Below are 19862 nucleotides of genomic sequence, written 5' to 3'. Positions count from 1 at the left end.
TCTGAAACTTCTGAAACTCCGATTCAGAAAAAACTTTTTGCCCTGCCTCTGAAAGCCTCCGAAACAGAGCTTCAGAAAAAAAGCCTCTGAGGCTCTGTTTGGGGGCTTCTTTTCTGAAGCTTCTTTTCTGATGCTTTTTTCAGCCTCTGAAACCTCCGTTTGAGAAGCTGGGCAGGGCTACATTTGGAGTATAAGATGCACCCAGATTTTCACCCTCTTTTTGGGGGGAAAAAGGTACGTTTTATGCTCTGAAAAATACAGTACATCCTTGAAGTATGAACTTTGGGAGGTCGAGGATAAGGGATTGATGCTGACAGTCAGAGAGGAGGTCATCAACAAGGACCCAGGTTGTTGGGGGCCAGAGGCTGACTCTGTAAACCGCTTAGGGAGGGTTGAAAAGCACTGCGAAGCAGTCTATAAGTCTAAGTGCTTTTCGCTATGGCTAACTAATTCACAGTACCACAAAGTCATATGAAGGACAAAGTCACCTGAAACTCTCACCTTGGATTAAGGCAAATGGAATACTGCAGAGAAGACTCTGAAGAATGGCTAGTAACTGATATTATAGAGAAAAGTACACATTTCCACCCTTTATTCACTCCTTCCTCAAGCGTCTTATTGTGAACAAGAGTTGCATTTTGCAGGTGTTAACATTGGACACGATAATGCCAAAACCTCAGAGCCTTTCAATCTTGCCACGTCAAATCATCAAATCCAAGAAGAGGGCAACCTTCCTTTCTATCAAAACCGAAGGTAAAACCTCTGAGGCAGCCTAAAGCTTTGAGAAAAAGGGCTTCAGAAATACCCGCCTTCGTTTAGATATACTGGCGCTAAACTGAAGGTTAGCTCACTTGCTGGAGCCAACATCCTTTTGATCTCAGTAAACTTTGTTAAAGAGGACTCTGTGGGAATTGTTCTTGGGAAAAGGATCTTTTTTTCCAATTCAGACAGCTCAACCCTGACTTACAAATACGCTCCAGGTATCACAAGGTCTGACCCGGACAATTGCAGTGATTCACATAACAATTGAGACATCGTAAAATGGGGCAAAACACTCACTGAACAACTGTCTTGCATAGCAATGGAAATTCTGGGCTCCATTGTGGTCGTAAGTCGAGGACTATCTTTACTAGTTGAGCTGCCTTGTGTATGTGAATTATTTTTTCTCCTTTTAGCGCTACCCTGATTATGGGGAAGGAGAAGAATCGGTGGCACATTCGATTATCTCCCTGACACAGCTGCCCACGGATACACACACTCCTCATCCAAGGAAGCCTTGTGAAATGGGATCGCTGCTCACTATTGACAGCCTACTCTGTTGACCAATTAAGCCTTTGCCACAATCAATTAACCGTTATGTAAACAGCAACTGTGTCAACCCAACAACTCCACTAAGCCAGGCAAGATTGGGAGACAAAATGAAGCGAAGGCAGATAGGATTCAACGGCCGAGCGGTAAATAACTCCTGGCTGGTGAAATGAAAAATATTTCCACATTTTTTTACATGCCAGAATATACATTTTTGGTGTTTGTTTGTTTGTTATCGGGCATCGTGTCTGCACAGGGTGGAACATTTCCTCGGAAATGGATAGCTCAAACAAACCGAAGACTGAAAAATTTCCACCCGGGTGTATCATACTTGATGGACAGCAGCAGTCAACAACCACATCCTGCTAGGAAAGGAGAAGGAAATATTAAAAAGTCGACTTGACAAACAGGGTCCCCAGCCAGTAGCCCCCTCGATCCAAAGAGCTGATTTATAGCTGGCAAGGTTTCCAAGCAGAAGCATCAACAGCTCAACAGAGGCTGGCCGGAGCAGAGAAAAATATGTTTTTCATTTAATATCGCAGGAGAAATTTGTGGGTATGGGCTGCAATGGGGAGGAGGCAAAATGGGTTGTGGGTTATCACGATGATTAAACTGCAGGGATAAATGAGAAAAGTTGGATGTTAGAAGGCTGTTGGTCCAAGGGATGTAAGCAGTTCTTGAGGCTGGAAAGCTACTCTGGGAGGATTATTTATTTATTTACAGGTAGTCCTCGATTTACGATACATTTAGCAACTGTTCAAAGTTACAATGGCGTTGGGAAAAAAGTGATTTATGGCCTGTTTTCAGACCGAGGATCGTTGCAACATCCCCATAGTCACGTGATCAAAATTCAGATGCTTGGCAACTGGTTCACACTTATGACGGTTGCAGTGCCTTGTGGTCCTGTGAATCCCCTTTGTGACCTTCTGGCAAGCAAAGTCAATGGGGACGCGGGGTTCACTTAACAACCATGTGACTAACTTTAACAACTGCAGTGATTCACTTAACAACTGTGGCAAGAAAGGTCTTAAATTGGGCCAAAACTCACTTAATAACTGTCTTGCTTAGCAATGGAAATTTTGGACTAAATTGTGGTTCCAAGTCGAGGATCATCTGTAATTAAAAGAGTTTTCAAACACTGCATTTCAATGCCTCTGTTAAATGTGGGTATACTAACCTCCAGCCCTTATGGCATACCCAGAAACTCCCTCCCCTCTTGGTTCTCTTAAAGATGGGTGGACTACAACTCTCCAAATTCCTTCCTACCTATCTCTCATACTTAGCTAGCTAGCTAGCTGATAGATATAGACAGACAGACAGACAGACAAAAGGATGGATGGATGGATACATACATACATACATAGATATAGACACAGAGATAGATAGATAGATAGATAGATAGATAGATAGATAGATAGATAGATAGATAGATAGATAGATAGATAGATGATAGACAGATAGACAAAGAGATGGATAGAGATGGATGAATGGATAGACACATGACAAAAGATGGATAGATGAATAGATAGATAAGTAGGTATAGACAGACAGACAAAGAGATGGCTAAATGGATGGATAGATAGATAGAAATAGATAGATCCATTCACCTACCCACCCATCCATCCCTCTCTATGCATCTCTTTATCTACTGTGAATGGATAGATAGATGGCTAGAGAGATGGATGGATTGATAAGACAGACCAGGGGTCAGCAACCTGTGGCTCTGGAGCCGCATGTGGCTCTTTCATCTCTCTGCTGCAGCTCCTTGTCACTCAAAATATGTTGTCACAACCGGCAATGTGTGACATCTGCCGGCACGCGATTTATTGAGCTTTTCAACCCCCGGTAGGCCAACCATGGATAAATCCCAAAAAAAGAAAAGTTTCAGAAGAAAAACAGAACATTTAATTCAACTCGGTGCCTTCCGCCGTGCCCTTAAAACCTTCTTTTTCCAGCAAGCCAGGCTGGCCTAACACTTTTTAAAATGTTTTTAATTGTCTGTTATTGTTTTAATCATGGGGCCAAATTTATATATATCTTTTTAATTGTATTTTAATGTTTGTAGTTTATGTTTTTACTTGGCTGTTCACCGCCCTGAGTCCTCAGGGAGAAGGGCAGTATACAAATTTATAAACAAACAAACAAACAAACAAACAAACAAACTATATATGCTAGTTTTCTGGCTGTTCAAGAAATAGTTAGGCACGGGAAGGGTTTTCTGTCTCCCGGTGTTTTCTTTTCTGTGGGAAACGGGTCCAAATGACTCCTGAGATAGACACACAGTAGATAAAAAGATGGATGGATGGATTGGTAGTTAGATAAAGACAGACAGAGAGGCTGACAGATATAGATATGAATGACATGGAGGCTTTTAGCATGCTCAAAATGACTGTTATTCCTGAAAAGATCACTCAGGATGCCCAGCTACAGTATTTGTACATCTTCGCAAAGACAAATGTTCATTTTTTGCTCCTTTCTCCCCCACCAAAAAGGAAAAGGAGTGGAATTTATAGAGGAATGTCCTCTACCCTTTTAATTCTTCCTACCAAGCAGGAAGCGATCATCCTTTTCTCCAGCCGCTCAACCATCATCGCACCTGCAGAGCTGACACGTCTCAGTTGAGACAATTTTGGTGGCGCTCTGCAAGTGCACCAGTCAGGAGTCAGAAAGGAGGCAGGAGTAAGATGTTATTTTCTTTTTTTTGTTGTTGTTTTACCTGCGTAGCATCTTTGCCTTCAAGGCATCTTTTGTCTCATTCCAGGCGTCCAGCTCAGGAGATGTTAAAGGGGTGGGCTTCATGTGATCCAAGACCGTGTTGTCCTTTCCTTGTTTCCATAAGTCATACCGCTCAGGCTGTAGCACCCGCACAAAAACATCCATAGAGATCTTCACGGTGTCTTTCCGACAGGTGCACTGGAAAAAAAAATTCAAGACAGTCATATAAAAAAGCTATTGAGAAAGAGTGCAGAGAAGAGCAACAGTGATGATTAGGGGATGATTGGAGGCTAAAACATACGAAGACTGGTTGAAGGAATTGGGTATGTCTAGTTTAATGAAAAGAAGGACTAGGGGGTGACATGATAGCAGTCTTCCAATATTTGAGGGGCTGCCACGAAGAAGAGGGAGTCGAGCTAATCTCCAAAGCACCTGAAAGCAGGACAAGAAGCAATGGATGGAAACTAATCAAGGAGAAAAGCAACCTAGAACTGAGGAGAAATTTCCTGTCAGTGAGCACAATTAACCGGTGGAACAACTTGCCTCCAGAAGTTGTGGGTGCTCCAAAGACGGAAGTTTTTAAGAGACCAGACAATCATTTGTCTGAAATGGTATAGGGTTTCCTGCTTGAGCAGGGGGCTGGACTAGAAGACCCCCAAGGTCCTTTCCAGCTCTCTTGTTTTGCTTCAAATGGTGATCATGTGACTAATATCATGTCTCGAGGTAGTAACTGTAGAGTCTTGGATGCTCTCTGAGCTTGGCTCACAGACATTTCGTGACCCGACTAAGTCACATTATCAGTGCTAGAAGGGAGACTAGGATTTTTTAAAAAAATATTTCCATAGCATTCATTTACAGGCCATTCAAATGCAATAATCAAAAAACCAAAACATTTCCTGGCCAGCAATCAACACCCAGATTAGCAGAGATTAACACCAAGTAGTAAAAAGACATGCCAATCAAGGAACTCCTCATTCAGACAAACAATCCAACAGTAAACAACACCTTAATCAAGGAGCCACTAAGAACACTCCCACCAACACTGAAAGGAAAGGCTCTATTTACATAAACAGAGAGCAAATCCCACTCCCTTTCAGCACTGATGGTGTTACCTAGTTGGGTCATGAAATGTCTGTAAGAAAACACCCAAGGACCCAGATTCTTCCTCCCCCACCCCCATTCTCCTCCTCGCTTCCTCCTCCATGCCATAAACAAACCCCACTTCCTCCTAGCACTGATGATGTTACTTAATTGGGTCATGAAATGTTTGTAAGAAAACAACCAAGTTCAGGAAGCATCAATAACCGCACAGTTCAAATCTTGAGTAACAAATATTCTCTCCTCAAGGTAGAAAGCCTGGCTGATACACCAGGGGGTTGAGAGAGAGAAAGAGAGAGAGAGAGAGAGAGAGAAAGTAAGAGAGAAGGGTACATTTCACATTTTATATAATAGTTCCAAACATTAGCTACCGAATATTATTAAGGATTTCCTCAGCTGGAAATGAAACACTGATTGAGATAAGGAAAATCTTGCCAAGTTGTCACTCCAGAAAAAAATTGTGTGCGGACTGTAAAACAAGAGAGAAACGGTAACGGAGCCGAGCTTGAAGGGCAGAAGAGCAGGGTGGTAGCAGAAAGCTGAAGAAAAAGGATTTTAGTAGGTAGGGAGACTATGTCAAGCAGAAATAAGCTTTGGCTGGGTGTCCAGAAGATTGAAAAAAAATTGACAAGAAATGAGAAAGATTGGAAAAAAAGGAATTTTCAAAGAGGAAATAGAGAGTGTTCAAAATACAGGGCTTTACATAGGTGGAAAAGTTTACAGCTGAAAAATGGAGATAACAAACAGGCACAAGTGGTTTCACACAGAGATTTAACACTGATCAATCAGGCGAAACAAATTGTTATCTTGGTTCCTTTTTTTTCATAAAATACAGAATGTACAGGTAATCCTCGACTTATGACCACAATGGAGGCCAAAATTTCTGTTGCTAAGTGAGACATTTGTTAAGTGTTATTTTTGCCCCATTTTCTTGCCACCGTTGTTAAGTGAATCCCTGAAGTTGTTAAGTGAGTCACACGGCTGTTACGTGAATGTGGCTTCCCCCCACTGACTTTGCTTGTCGCAAAAGGGGCACTGCAACCGTCGTAAGTAAGAGTCAGCTGCCAAGTGGCTGAATTTTGATCATGTGACCCTGGGGAGGCTTCAACGGTTTTACGTGCAGAAAAATAATCCTAAATTGCTTTTTTCCGTGCTGTTGTAACTTTCAAACGGTCACTAAATGAACTGCTGTAAGGCAAGGACTACCCGTATTCAGTTATAGTGATGGTCGGTATACTGTTGGAACAGTTGAAGGACCAGGTTAGGGACTGATTCATCATGGACTAAATCTAGTTAAACGGCTACTAAGAGCCAACACCAATTTGAGAGATGTAGTAGAATGCGTGGATGTGTTTGGGGGACGAGGGAAAAAGAGGCTGCCTAGGAAATGATTAGAGAAGAGAGGCAGGAGCCCCCAGTGGCTTAACAGTCAGCGAAAGAAATTTAATAAACCTTAATAGGTCAAGCAGTTAAAAGTTTGTATTTGCAGACTTGTAAGATTCTGTTAATCTAGCCCAGTGAAGGTGAACCTTTTCACCACTGAGTGCCGAAAAGGGAGCGCATGCGCGAAAAAGGGAGTTTAAAGCGGTTTGTTAAGGATATTGTTGTTGTGTTACCAACCAGCAGAGCGTAGAGCACAGAGAAATGTGGCTGAGAGCAATGAATAAGAGATGTGCAAACTGGTTTATCAAAAGTTTACTTTATAGGGAAAAAACAATCTCTTAGTCTTTAAATCAATCCAAGTCTTTGCCAGTTAAATCAGTCCAGTGGTACAAAAACTCTTCTTACCACACAAACAGTAGTTGGTTAGAATAACAAACTCACTCTGGTTCACAAACCACGATGGTAGCAGGTCCATCCAACCGATGATAGGACAATGGTAGCAACTCCACACACAACGGTAGCTTATCATCAACTGAATACGTTACAGTACCTTTCTTAAATACGTTCACAACTAATTACAGCATGACTCAGCATTACAATGAATCAGCAGGAAAACTTTAAAGTCACACAATACATATTCATATTAAAGTTACAGAACACATATATTGCCTGGACAACTTGTTAGGCTCAAACCATATTCTAACAGACGCAGCACGTGCCAGGCAACATGGTTCCGTGTGCCACTTTGGGCACGTGTGCCATAGGCTCGCCATCACGGATCTAGCCTTTCAGTAAAACAGCATTAGTTCATCCAGTTATGTACCCCATCTGGTTTATCAACACAATCATCATCCTCTTTTAACGACCCCATAATCCCTTGCCAGGTGGAGTCTGAGCAACTGAAAGGAGCTGAGTGTTTACTGGCCGGATGCCATTCTTGTCACCAATGTGGAGTCCCCCCCCCCCCCCCCGCGCAGCAGATATATTCTCAGTGTGCCCAGAGAGGCAAATATCTGCCTCTACCTAGGATCGAACTCACAGCCTCCTGATTGTGAGGCGAGAGCTCTACCTCTAGGCCACTGCACCACTCTTGGTTTATCAACAGAATGCAGGCCATTAATATATTTTAAAAAAGAACAAACCCACCTCCTTTTTAGCACTGATGATGTTACCTACTTGGGTAATGAAACGACTGCAGGAAAACAACCAAGCTCAGGGAGCACTAAGGATCTCACAGGGATGACAACAGCAAATACAACAGTCGAGGTTCACTTAGCGACCGTTCGAAGTTCCAAACATTACTGAAAAAGTGACTAACGACCATTTTTCAGAGTTACGACCGTTGCAGCGTCCCCAATAGTCACGATGGACAAAAGTCAGACCCTTGGCAACTGACTCATATTCCAAAATCCCCTTTTGCAACTTTCCGATAAGCCAAGTCAACGGGGGAAGCCAGATTCACTTAACAACCGTGTTACTAATTTAACAAACTGCAGTTGAGTCCCTTAACCACCACGGCAAGAAAGGTCGTTAAAATGGGGCAACACCCGCTTAACAACCGTCTCACTTAAGCAGCAGAAATTTGGGGCTGAATTGTGGTCGGGGACTACGTATGATCAATCCAGATTCTGGCCCAGATTCTTTTGTTTAAGGACGGCTCCCCCTCCCCGTTTTTATAGAAGAAACAATTCGCTGCCATGTGGTGAAAAACATCAAACTGGGGAGCGGTAATAAGCAGCTTGAGCCAAGGAGGGAGGGGGAAATATTTATGGCCCGGCAATTTCCAGCAAAACCCAATTTGCTTAATGAAAAACTGCAGAGGAAAAAGAAAGTTCTGAGAATGTAATTTGGCCAGAGAGACACCGAACCACAGATGGTTAGCCGCATTTCGGATTCCTGGCCGGGCTGGGGGGGGGAAAAAAATCTCCTCAGCACCTCCATCGATAGGTAGCTTAAGGGAATTGGATTGAGCGGCTTTCTGATTTTTTTCCCCCCCTTAAGTAATTAAAAAATGGTATCTTGGTTTGTTTCTGGAAGGTTTGGAAGGGGGCGGAACAAGGGAGGAAGGGAGAAAGAGTTAGGGTTGAACTTGAAAAAAAAAAATCAAGGTATTTCCACATCAGATGCCTCCCCTTCTCTGCGTGGGAGCAAAATTGAGATCAAGTGCATGACACAGGAGATTAGACCCCGACTTTAAGTCACCAGGTGCTAATTAATGTGGCTCTTAATAGAAATCACTAGCAAAGAACTGAAGTGGGCAATGATGCCCCTTGTAGGTCACGGAGAGGAGGGAGCCCACAAGGATGGCCTTGCAAACAGTCCATAAAACGGATAGCATTTTGTAGATGCCCCGTTTTATGACTCAGGATTCCCCAGGCAGCAGGGTAGCCTGGATTTTAGGATGTCATAAACCTTCCAGAAGCCGTCAGAGTGAGTAAAAAGTAGAAACGGTGGGGTCCTTGGTGCTTTCTAAGCTTGGTTGGTTTCTTTGAAGACGTTTCATTACCCAACTAGGTAACATCATCAGTGCTAGAAGGGAGAGTGGTTTGTGGAGTAGACCATGATGATGATGAGGGGGAGGACTGTGAGTCCTCGGTGCTTTCTAAGCTTGGTTGGTTTCTTTGAAGATGTTTCATTACCCATCTAGGTAAGATCATTGGTGCTAGATGGGAGTAGGGTTTGTGGAGAGGAGGAGGAGGAGGAGGAGGAGGAGGAGGAGGAGGAGGAGGAGGAGGAGGAGGAGGAGGATGGGGGGACTCTGAGCTTGGTGGTTTTCTTGCAGACTTTTCATTACCCAACTAGGTAACGTCATCAGTGCTAGAAGGGAGAGTGGTTTGTGGAGTAGACCATGATGATGATGAGGGGGAGGACCGTGAGTCCTTGGTGCTTTCTAAGCTTGGTTGGTTTCTTTGAAGATGTTTCATTACCCATCTAGGTAAGATCATTGGTGCTAGATGGGAGTAGGGTTTGTGGAGAGGAGGAGGAGGAGGAGGAGGAGGAGGATGGGAGACTAGGGGGACTCTGAGCTTGGTAGTTTTCTTGCAGACTTTTCATTACCCAACTAGGTAACATCATCAGTGCTGCAAGGGGTGGTGGTGTTTGCTCTCTTTTTATATACAAGTAGCTTGTCCTGTGAGTGTCGATGAGAATGTTCTTGTAGACGTTTCATTACCCAACTAGGGAATATCATCAGTGTAAATGGGAGTGGGGTTTGTGGAGTAAATGCACTGTTTTAAGTCAAGGGCCACCTGTATTGTTTACTGTGATCGTTGGTCTAGTATTAATCTTGGTATTGATTCCACAGTTTTGTCAAATATAGCAAATCAAAGTATTTTCATTTCATTAATGTACTGCCATACGTCTACATAAATTATCATAAATAATACAATTGGGGGGAAATACTCCCCGCACTTTTAAATTTTACATCCAGTCCTAAAGGGGTGGGTGGGGGAATGGGTAGAGGTGGCTTTCACACATTCCAAAATATTACTTCTCTAGGAAACCACAACCACTCCATCAAGAAAATAGCTGAGCCGGAGTTTTTTTTTTTTTCCTTTTCCGAAGACCAAAAACAAAACAAAAAATTTAAAAAAAAAAGACCTTCTCTTGGCATCCACATATTTACTGCGGTAAAAAAGCTTAAGTGATAAGTTTCACTTCATAGCCGATGGATAAAAGGTAGCCGAAATGAAGCATTCCAAGCAAATAAATTGTGAGATGATTAAATGAAAACTATTCAAAAGCTGGCTTAAAGTCAGACAATCAATTAAAATGCCTCGAGCGATGCAAGGCAAAACTGGCAGGGTGTTTATGCCAACCGAACCTCCCCTGGATGAAAAGGACCGCCCTCGGGAGAGCAATTCGGAGATCAGGACCCATCGGGGGCTCCTTCTGGGTTGGGGCTGCTGAGCATCTCATGCCCCCCTCCCCATAAAACCTACAGATGGAGAAGAGCCCCACCTGACTACCTTAAAGCAGCTCAGAGGACAGCAGGTTGCTTTTTTTTTTTTTTTTATTTGATTTATATGCCGCCCTTCTCCAGAGACTCAGGGCGGCTTACAATGTGCTCAGCAATAGCCTTCATCCTTTTGTATATTTATACAAAGTCAGCTTATTGCCCCCACAACTGGGTCCTCAATTTACCTACCTTAGAAAGGATGGAAGGCTGAGTCAACCTTGAGCCTGGCGAGATTCGAACCTGCAGTAATTGCAGGCAGCTGGTCTTAATAACAGGGTGCTTTAGACCACTGTACTACCAAGGCTCCACGTGCTTCACGTGTCACTGGCGTTATTGCCGAGCTCGTTTGAGCATTTACCCCACAGTGTGTGTGTGTGTGTGTGTGTGTGTGTGTGTGTAGGTTCCAGAACATTATTTGGCTGAGTTGAATGGACAGGAATCATCTAAAGTTGTAATAAACTAAATTATGGATGTCCAATCCCTTGGCTTGCATGGGCTGCACCGAGGGAAGAGGAAGTGTCTTGGGCCACATATGAAATATGTAATATAGCTACGTATCACTAAAAATCACATAATCATGTTAAACGTTTACAATCCTATGGGGCCGCATTATAGATAGTCCTTGGATTTATCACCACCACTGAGCCCCCAATTTCTGTTAATAAGGGAGTTAAGGGAGTTTTGCCCCATTTTGCGACCTTCCTTGCCACCGTTATTAAGAGAATCACTGCAGTTCTTAAGTTAGGAACACGGTTGTTAAGTGGATCCGGCTTTCCCCTTGACTTTCCTTGTGTTGTGGCCCGTCAGCAGCCTGTGCGGATTGTAGCTGATTCTGACAGCGAGGAGGCTGGTGTGGTGCTGCGTCAGCAGCCTGTGCAGCTGGCACTCGAGTCAGACAGTGAGGAGGCTGGAGAAGATGTGGTGCCAGAGGCGGGGATTCAGCCAGGGCCTTCAGAACTTCCAGAAGCTCCTTTAAGTGAAGAGGACGAAGAGGAGGAGCCTCTTCTCGATGCACGGGCACGCAGAGCTGCCAAAAGGCTGGAGTGGCTCCTCAGGAGGAGGTCTCCTCGAGAGTAAGGCTTGGGGCTAATTGGCCACTCCCTTAGCCTATTTAAGGAAGGACGACGACTGAAGCAATTTGTAGGGAACAACTTCGTTCACTCTCCTTCGCGTCTGGATTCTCTGCAATTTGCTTCTGGGCTTTCTGCCAACCTTCGTAAGATTGTGATTACTTTATCTTTGTTTTCTTGTAGGCTGTTAAGGAAGTTTATTAACAGCCTTTGTTTGGAAAAAACTGAGTTATTTTAGTAAATTTAAGTTTTGTACAAACTGTGTGTGTGCTGTGTTCTTTGGGGTCCGTAGCTGGAGCAGAACACCTTGAAAGGAGGTCACAAAACACGTGACCCCGGGACAGTGTGACCATCGTAAATGTGAATCAGTTGCCAAGCGTCTGAATTTTGACTGCGTGACCATGGGGATGCTGCAATGGTTGTAAGTGTGAAAAATGGTCCTAAGTCATTTTTTTCAGTACCGTTTTAACTCTGAATGGTTACTGAACAATTTGTTGTAAGTCAAGGACTACTTGTACTAACCCATCCAGGGCCAAGGATTAGATATGGCTGATTTAAATAATCTCTCTCCCCACCTCTCTCTCTCTCTCACACACACACACAGACAAACACACACAGGTAGGATCTTTACAGATTCTCTTTGTCACACTGACCAAAGGCAGGTAACATAAACGAGAGTGTCAGGTTTCCAAGTAACACCCCCCAAAGAAAGAAGACTCCGAGGCTTGAAGTTCCTCGAAGTTCCATTTTATTAGAGATGTCATATTGGCACATCTGGGAAAACCCGGATCTGAAAGCTTCCAGGTTTTCCCCACCCAAAGGAAAGTCCAACTCCCTGCCCCTGTACCCACATGTCCATCACAAGGTCCAATCAAAGCACCGTCCCAACTGGAGATGCCTCCCAGTCACATCACTCCAGGTGCAGGGCAAGATGTCCTTGACTCTCTGAGAAAGGAATGTTATTTTGACTACATATCTCCCCAGCTCCATACAATCCCCCCTCCCAGTTTCCCACAGCATTAAATGTGGCAGGCCTGAAGATCCAACGAAAAAGATGGCCTCCAGGCCTGACCCAGAGAACTAGAGAGGGGAAGACATTATGGTTGTGTAAAGGAATAGAAGGCAAGGGAAACCCTCCCTCGTTATTTCAAAGCAGCCTTTTGTTACGTTGTGTGATCTCCAGGTGTCTCAGATGCAAAGAGGGCAGCCTTGTGAGAAGACAACAATCCCACACTGCTCTGCACAAGAAGTCATCCCACTGCGGGCCTCACATTCAATAAGGTACAGGTAGCCCTCGACTTACAACAGTACATTTAGCGATGGTTCAAAGTTACAACGGCACTGCAAACAAGTGACTTATGACCGTTTCTCACACTTACGACCGTTGCAGCCTTCCCATGGTCACGTGAGCAAAATTTGGTCGCTTGGCAACCGGTTCACAATGATGACGGTTGCAGTGTCCTGGGGATTATCTAATCCCCTTTTGCAACCTTCCGACAAGCAAAGTCAACGGGGAAGCCAGATTCCCTTCACGGCCGTGTTACTAACTTAGCAACTGCAATGATTCATGGAACACGGGTGGCAAGGAAGGTCGTAAAATGGGGCAAAATGCACACGTTTCACTACACAACGTAAATATTGGGCTCAGTTGCGGTCGTAAATCGAGGATCACCTGTAGTGCCTTACAAAGGCAGATGTACCAGACCTTACCACGACCCCACAAGTTCTGGTAGGCTTCAGAAAGAGCAGGGGCTCTAATGGCATGGCCACTGACTTCCTCTATTCCAGAGGTGTCAAACTCGTTTTCATTGAGGGCCGTATTAGGGTTGTGTCTGACCTTGGGGGGTCGGGGTGGGCGTGGCCAGGGTAGGTGTGGCCAGCTCAACGTCACTTGTATCGCAGCGCCTGTGGCGGCCTGAGCGCTCTGCCAGTGAAATGGGCTCTCAAGCTCCGTTTTGGCTGCGACGGCCGCCTGCAATCCTCTGCCGGCGAAAACGGAGCTGTCAGGTTTCGATGTCATCTCAAATAAATTGCACTCCCACACAATTAATCTTTGCTGAAATATTCCATTTATTGAGTACGACAGATCTGGCCCCAACTTCGTCGTAGCCGATACTAACCCTCTGAGCCCCAAACCCTTCCCTTTCCGTTCCCCAATTCTCATCTTCTCATTGGCCATCTTCCAAGTCAGTCTCCCCAGCTTCTGACCTCACCCCACAGGAATGTTTCCCCCTCCCATCCCATCTCCTAGGGGATATTATCTACAGAGAAAATAAGTGGGTGAAAAGTCAAGCCTCGTCTTTTTATGGCAGCATCAGAATGCTGATACGGAGCTCTACACACACAAACACACACATAGAGAGAGCCCCCCTGAGCTCCATTTTTGCTGGCAGAGGCACTGTGGGCCGTTCCTTTGCTGTTTCCTGGGCGGCCTCATGGGCCAAATCTAAGCACCCCGTGGGCCGTATCCGGCCCCCTGACCTTGAATTTGACACCTCTGATCTATTGCAATCTCAACCTGGATCGCTTTAAGACCCACTTCAACTCTCAGAATTCCCTGGCCAGCAAAAAATTGTGGGAGTTGAAGTCCATCCCTCTTAAAGTGACTCAGGTTGAGAAACAATGACCCACTGGTAAGCCACCAATATGATACGAACATTGGAGCGCATAAAAAACCTTGAAAGCAGACAGAAGGGCCATGTTTTCAACCAGAATGGCAGCTATTGGACTTGGCCAAAAAAAAAAAAAAAATGGTTTGGGACCGTACAAAGAAAGATCCAGCTGGTCCAGCACAATTAGGAAAAGGGAACAGGTAACACATTATCTGCAGCCATACGGGACGCGTAGAAGAATCAAATAAATATCTGGGTTTCATGCCTTTGTACTTGTAAAATACAAGGATGGTTGAGCTAAGCGATTTTGGCTACTATCAAATGGACAAAATGTTCAGCCCTGAACATTTCAGGAATACAGGAATGAATGCTTTCCCGTAAAAAGAAAAAAAATGTTGCCAACAGGACCGAAAAGCAAGAGCCTCCCTTTAAGTTTTCCAAACGTGTTGCAATGGCAACACAAACCGTTCGTGGATATGAACAATCACATTTCCGGTGAAGCTTCAGAAGGACTGCTCCGAGGAGCGTTTCCTAAGATCTAGACTGAAGCAGGGATATTGTTGAGCTAATTTAATTTCAGAGCTTATCGCAACGCACACCTTACTATGTGAACAGAGGGATAGATTTTTTTTATTTATTTTTTTTGAAATCCGTGAAGCTGTAAATGGTTCAAAATGAGTGGCTAGGGATTACTCCCACATCAGTTGTGGTAACGTAAATGAACTTGAGACACGTTTCTTTCTAGTTATTTTTTGGCATTTTTAAACACACGAAGCAAAACAAAACGTGTTCTAATAAATAATGCTGGCTATTCTTTTTCATGTCTGGCTATTCTGTTGTGTCCCAAGGGTGAAATGATCTAAAGCCTACACCAGTATATATTATCTAAATATAATGATAGTTTATTTATCCTATATCAGTGTTTTCTTCCGGAGCTGTATTTGTGAAAGCGTGGGTTTTTAATTTCTGATTAATAATAGTGGGATAAATATATTGTTCTATTTTGCTGTTATGTTGAATTTTTTTAGTCTTTGTATTCTTTCTAAAGTTCAAATTTTGATCAATAAAATTCTTCCACTTTATGAAAAGATGTATTTCATATCTTGGGAGTAGCCCATCTCCAATTATAAATATGGTAAAGTTATTATTTTTAATCTCTCAAAACAATTATATTTTTATGTTTTTATATTTATATTTTCTTATAAGACATAGCTTGCATCCAGACCAAATTAGATGGAATAAACTATCATTGAAACAGTAGAACATGTTTAGCTATCACTTAGATTCAATTTCACTAATTCCAACAGAGGCTACCTTAATTCTGGATATTAAGCGATTAATAAACCGGGTTTTACAGAAAAGTTCATATTTCCAAAGCATGCTCTATATGAAGCTACTGCGTGTATTTCCCTAAAAACTCTCTTAAATACCAAGCACAATAAAAATGGTCACAATTTTGCCAATATTTTTCAACGGATTTTTATCTCATAAAGCCCCTGACTGTATGAACTGTCATATTAGCATTTAAAGCACAACTAACTTATTTTGAGAAAGGTTTTTAAACAAAGAGAATCATTTTCAAAGAGAGGAAATGAGAAAACCAAATAAATACGAACATATCTGGCAGGTTCCTACTGATACAAGGAGAACTGCTAAAGCTCCATTATAATCCATTGTTTAAAATTAAAATCTGAACGGAGTAATTGGCCCCCCTCCCTCTCCAGTATGGGAAGCTAGCTGTGTGACACAACTGCTTGGACTGCAAGGCTCTTTTTCATCGTAATCCATCTCAGGATAAGGTAGAACTTCTAGATGCAGATAGTCCTCAATTTATGACCATAACTAAGTCCAACATATTTCTGGTGCAAAGGAAGATTGTTGTTACAAGTGAGTTTTGCCCCATTTTATGGCCTTTCTTGCCCCAGTTTTAAGTGTGTTAAGTTAATAACACGGATATTAAGGGAATCCGGTTTCCCCATTAACTTTGCTTGACAGAAGGTTGCAAAAGTGATCACATGACCCCGGGACATTGCAACTGTCCTAAGTACATGCCAGTTGCCCAGCGTTGTTTGATCACCTGACTACGGGGATGCTGCAAGGTCATAAATATGAAAAACACTCATGTCACTTTTTTTCAGTGCCAATGTAACGTCAAACGGTCACCAAATGAATGGTTGTGAATCGAGGACTATCTGTACTGAAATTAAATGATATAGACAACCATCTTCTATGTCATGATCAGAAACCAATAAATGAAAATGAGGTTTCTGAAGCCAGATCTGGAAGGAAGGAAGGAAGGAAACAAACCTTGCTGGAACGCTGGACTGATTCTCCCCACCTTTTGATGGTGGGAGTCAAGGAATGACGGACATCATCTTTTAACGACCTCATAATCCCTTGCGGGATGGAGTCTGGGCAACTGAATGGAGCTAGCAGAGTGTTTTAATGGCCGGATGCCCTTCCTGTTACCAATGAGGAGTTTTGTTCAGCAGATATATTCTCAGTGTGCCCAGAGACAGAAATTTCTGCCTCTACCTAGGATCGAACTCACAGCCTCCTGATTGTGAGGTGAGAGCTCCACCTCTAGGCCACCATACCACTCTCAAGGAACGGCAGACTGCAGATTTAGAAAAGAGGCTGCAATAATACCTAGGAGATAAACACCAAGGAATCAGAGAGAAGCAGATACCTAAGTAAGTAGAAGTAAGTAAGACTGGAGGGTTAAGGAAGAGGGAACAGAAAGATTTAGGGCTGAACAAGGAAGGGTGAACAGGGCAAAAGCAAACAATCCATCAATTGCTCTCCCATTAACTAGTCTTTTGGTGTGATTATCCATCAGCCACAGAGGTGGTATTCAGCCGGTTCGGACCAGTTTGCCGGAACCGGTAGTGGAGATCGCGGGTAGCCTGCCCACCCACCCCGGTGCTATGGCGTCCTATTTAGGCATGTTTTTGAGACCCTACCCCTCCTCCTCCTCCCTGCAAACCCAACTCCCTTCTAACACTGATGAACTTACCTAGATGGGTTATGAAATGTCTGCAAGAAAATAACCAAGCTCAGGGAGCACCCAGGACCCCACAGTTTACCCGCAAGCTATCAATATCCTTTTCCAAATATGTATCATCTGTAAACATCCCAGGTCAGGGAAGGGCTTTCTGGGCTCTGTGGTTGATTTCCCATTTTAAGCTTGGCAAATTCCTTGAGCAAAATGTTTCCAAGGACCAAGTTGTCATAGGAGCACCGACCTGCGTACCTTTCGCCGTGCCCTAAAAACATTACTATTCCAACAAGCAGCGCTGGCCTAAATAATAATAATATTTTTACTTTTTAAATGGGTTGTTTTATTAGAATTTTCGGCCAATTGATTTAATTGTTTTAACTTGTTTTTAATTTTTCTATTGTCATGGTTTTATTTCTGGCTGTACACCGCCCTGAGTCCTTCAGGAGAAGGGCGGTATAGAAATTCAATAAAAAATAAATAAATAAAAATAAAAATAAACTCAACATTCTTTGCTGCTACTATCATCCCAGCCTGCCGCACATGGACAGAGAAAGAAAAGAGGGAAAGGAGAATGAGGTTTGGAAGAGAGTGCCAGCTGCCTAAATCATTAAGATAAATTTTAATAAAGGGCATCCTTGTTCCTTCTTTGGAAGTTGTAGGTAAACCTTCCTCAAAAGTGCCTGAAGCTATCTCCTTTCATCCTCAAGCTTTCTCAGATCAGCTGAGATACAAATTTAATCACTGCACCAGCCAGCAAGAAGTCCCTACTCCTGACTTTCAGAAACAGGAGAAGAAAGGCAATCAGAATAACAGAGTTGAAAGGGACCTTGGAGGTCATCTAATCCAACCCCCTGCTCACGCAGGAAACCCTATACCCGTGATGGCGAACCTATGGCACAGGTGCCACAGATGGCACGCGGAGCCATATCGGTGGGCACGCGAGCTCAGCTCCGGTACGCATGCGTGCGCCAGCCAGCTGATTTTCGGGCCTTCTGGGCCCACCAGAAGTCAGGAAACACACTGTTTCCGGCCTCTGGAGGGCCTCGGGGGGGGGGGAGAGTCCGTTTTTGCCCTCCCCAGGCTCCTAGAAAGGCTCTGGAGCCTGGGGAGAGCAAGAAATGGGCCTACCGGGCCATCATGTGCCAAAAGCGGGGGGAGCATGGGGGGGGCATAGAATTATGGATGTGGGCACGTGTGCATGTGACCCCACCACACTTCCCCCACTTTTGGCACGTGATGGCAAAAAGGTTAGCCATCACTGCCCTATACCATTTCAGACAAATGGTTGTCCATCTCTTCTTAAAAACTTCCAGTGTTGGAGCATTCACAACTTCTGAAGGAAAGTTGTTCCACTTTCTCCTTAATTCCAGGTTGCTTCTCTCCTTGGTTAGTTTCCACCCACTGCTTCTTTGTCTTGCCCTCAAGGGCCTCGGAGAACAGCTTGACCCCCTCTTCTTTGTGGCAGCCCCTTAGAAATTGGAAGACTATTATCATGTCACCCCGGTTCTCCTTTTCATTAAACTAAACCATTTCAGCAATTGTTCTTCATATATTTCAGCCTCCAGTCCTCTGATCATCTTTGTTGCTCTTCTCTGCACTCTTTCTAGAGTCTCAGCATCTGTTTTACATCGTGGCGACCAAAACTGGATGCAGGATTCCAAGTGTGGCCTTATAAAGTGGTCTTAACACTTTATGTGATCCTGATTCTATCCCTCTGTTAAGGCAGCCTAGGACTTGCACTACCCATCAGCATTTTATTGTGTCCCCTGGATGCATTAAATTATCTTTTATGCCTGCTAATAATCTGCCATGTAATGAGATAAATGAATGCTCATTTTTATTTTTATTTTTTAAAGTCGTACAATAAAATAAAAACACGAAGCCAAATCCAGGTCGATACTCCTTGCACAGAAAACGGAATACTCTTCCTCCCCCCGCCAATAAGCCCATATTTGAAGTTTTATTTGTTCAATGTTAACTTAAAATCTCATTTACTGCCGTACAGAAACAGCAGATCAAATTGAAAAGATGGGCTTTAAAAGGAGGTTGCGGTGGGCTTATTGTTTCTGTTCCTGATTTATGAAAGGGTTTGTTTCTTTTTAACGGCTCAGATCTGGGCCCAGAAAGTGGCACCAGACAAAGATTACCCAGCAGGATGCAATTTGCCACTTGCCAATGAATGTGAAACAAACAGTAATTGTACCACTTGCCTTGAACTGGGGTTCATTAGCAGGGCTCAAGTGTGAAATAAACCCCCCCCCCCACCTAACTGAATGCGCCATTCTAACCGTTTCACATTCTGACAGTAAGTAGTGCAGATTGTGGCTTCGGAAAGACGCGACGGTATCTTAGCTATCTGTCCCAGATTGAAGCTAAGCCTTTTCCTCAAATAGCTCCCCCCCTTTTTTTCCCAGTAAGCAGATCAGAGAAAACCTTGATATTCTTTGCTACTGGATGACAATGACAAGACAGGAGGAGGACTGTTTTTCACACTTATGACCGTTGCAGCATCCCGATGGACGTGTGATCAAAATTCAGACACTTGGCAACTGGCAACTGGTCATATTTATGACGGTTGTAGTGTCTCACAGTCATGTGATCCCCCTTTTTGTGACCTTCTGGCAAGCCAAGTCAATGGGAAAGCCGGATTCACTTAACGACCGTGTCATTAACTTAACTGCAGTGATTCACTTAACAACTGTGACAAGAAAGGTTGT

General features: G+C 43.7%; 1 protein-coding gene across 2 annotated transcripts in view; it reads right to left on the bottom strand.

Moving 5' to 3' along the window:
* KDM4B (lysine demethylase 4B) overlaps positions 1-19862 on the bottom strand; it is a 254704-nt gene that overhangs the window by 89118 nt on the left and 145724 nt on the right. For both annotated transcript variants that reach the window (XM_060691827.2, XM_087871259.1), the window contains one exon: positions 4025-4221. In XM_060691827.2, the coding sequence (XP_060547810.2) occupies positions 4025-4221 (197 nt within the window). The remainder of the gene's footprint in view (positions 1-4024; positions 4222-19862) is intronic.

The sequence above is a fragment of the Pantherophis guttatus genome, chromosome 1, assembly GCF_059756535.1.
Source record: "Pantherophis guttatus breed Tessera chromosome 1, ASM5975653v1, whole genome shotgun sequence".
Taxonomy (NCBI): domain Eukaryota; kingdom Metazoa; phylum Chordata; class Lepidosauria; order Squamata; family Colubridae; genus Pantherophis; species Pantherophis guttatus.
Note: the sequence above shows the minus strand (reverse complement) of the source record. Positions and strands in the feature narration are given on the sequence as shown.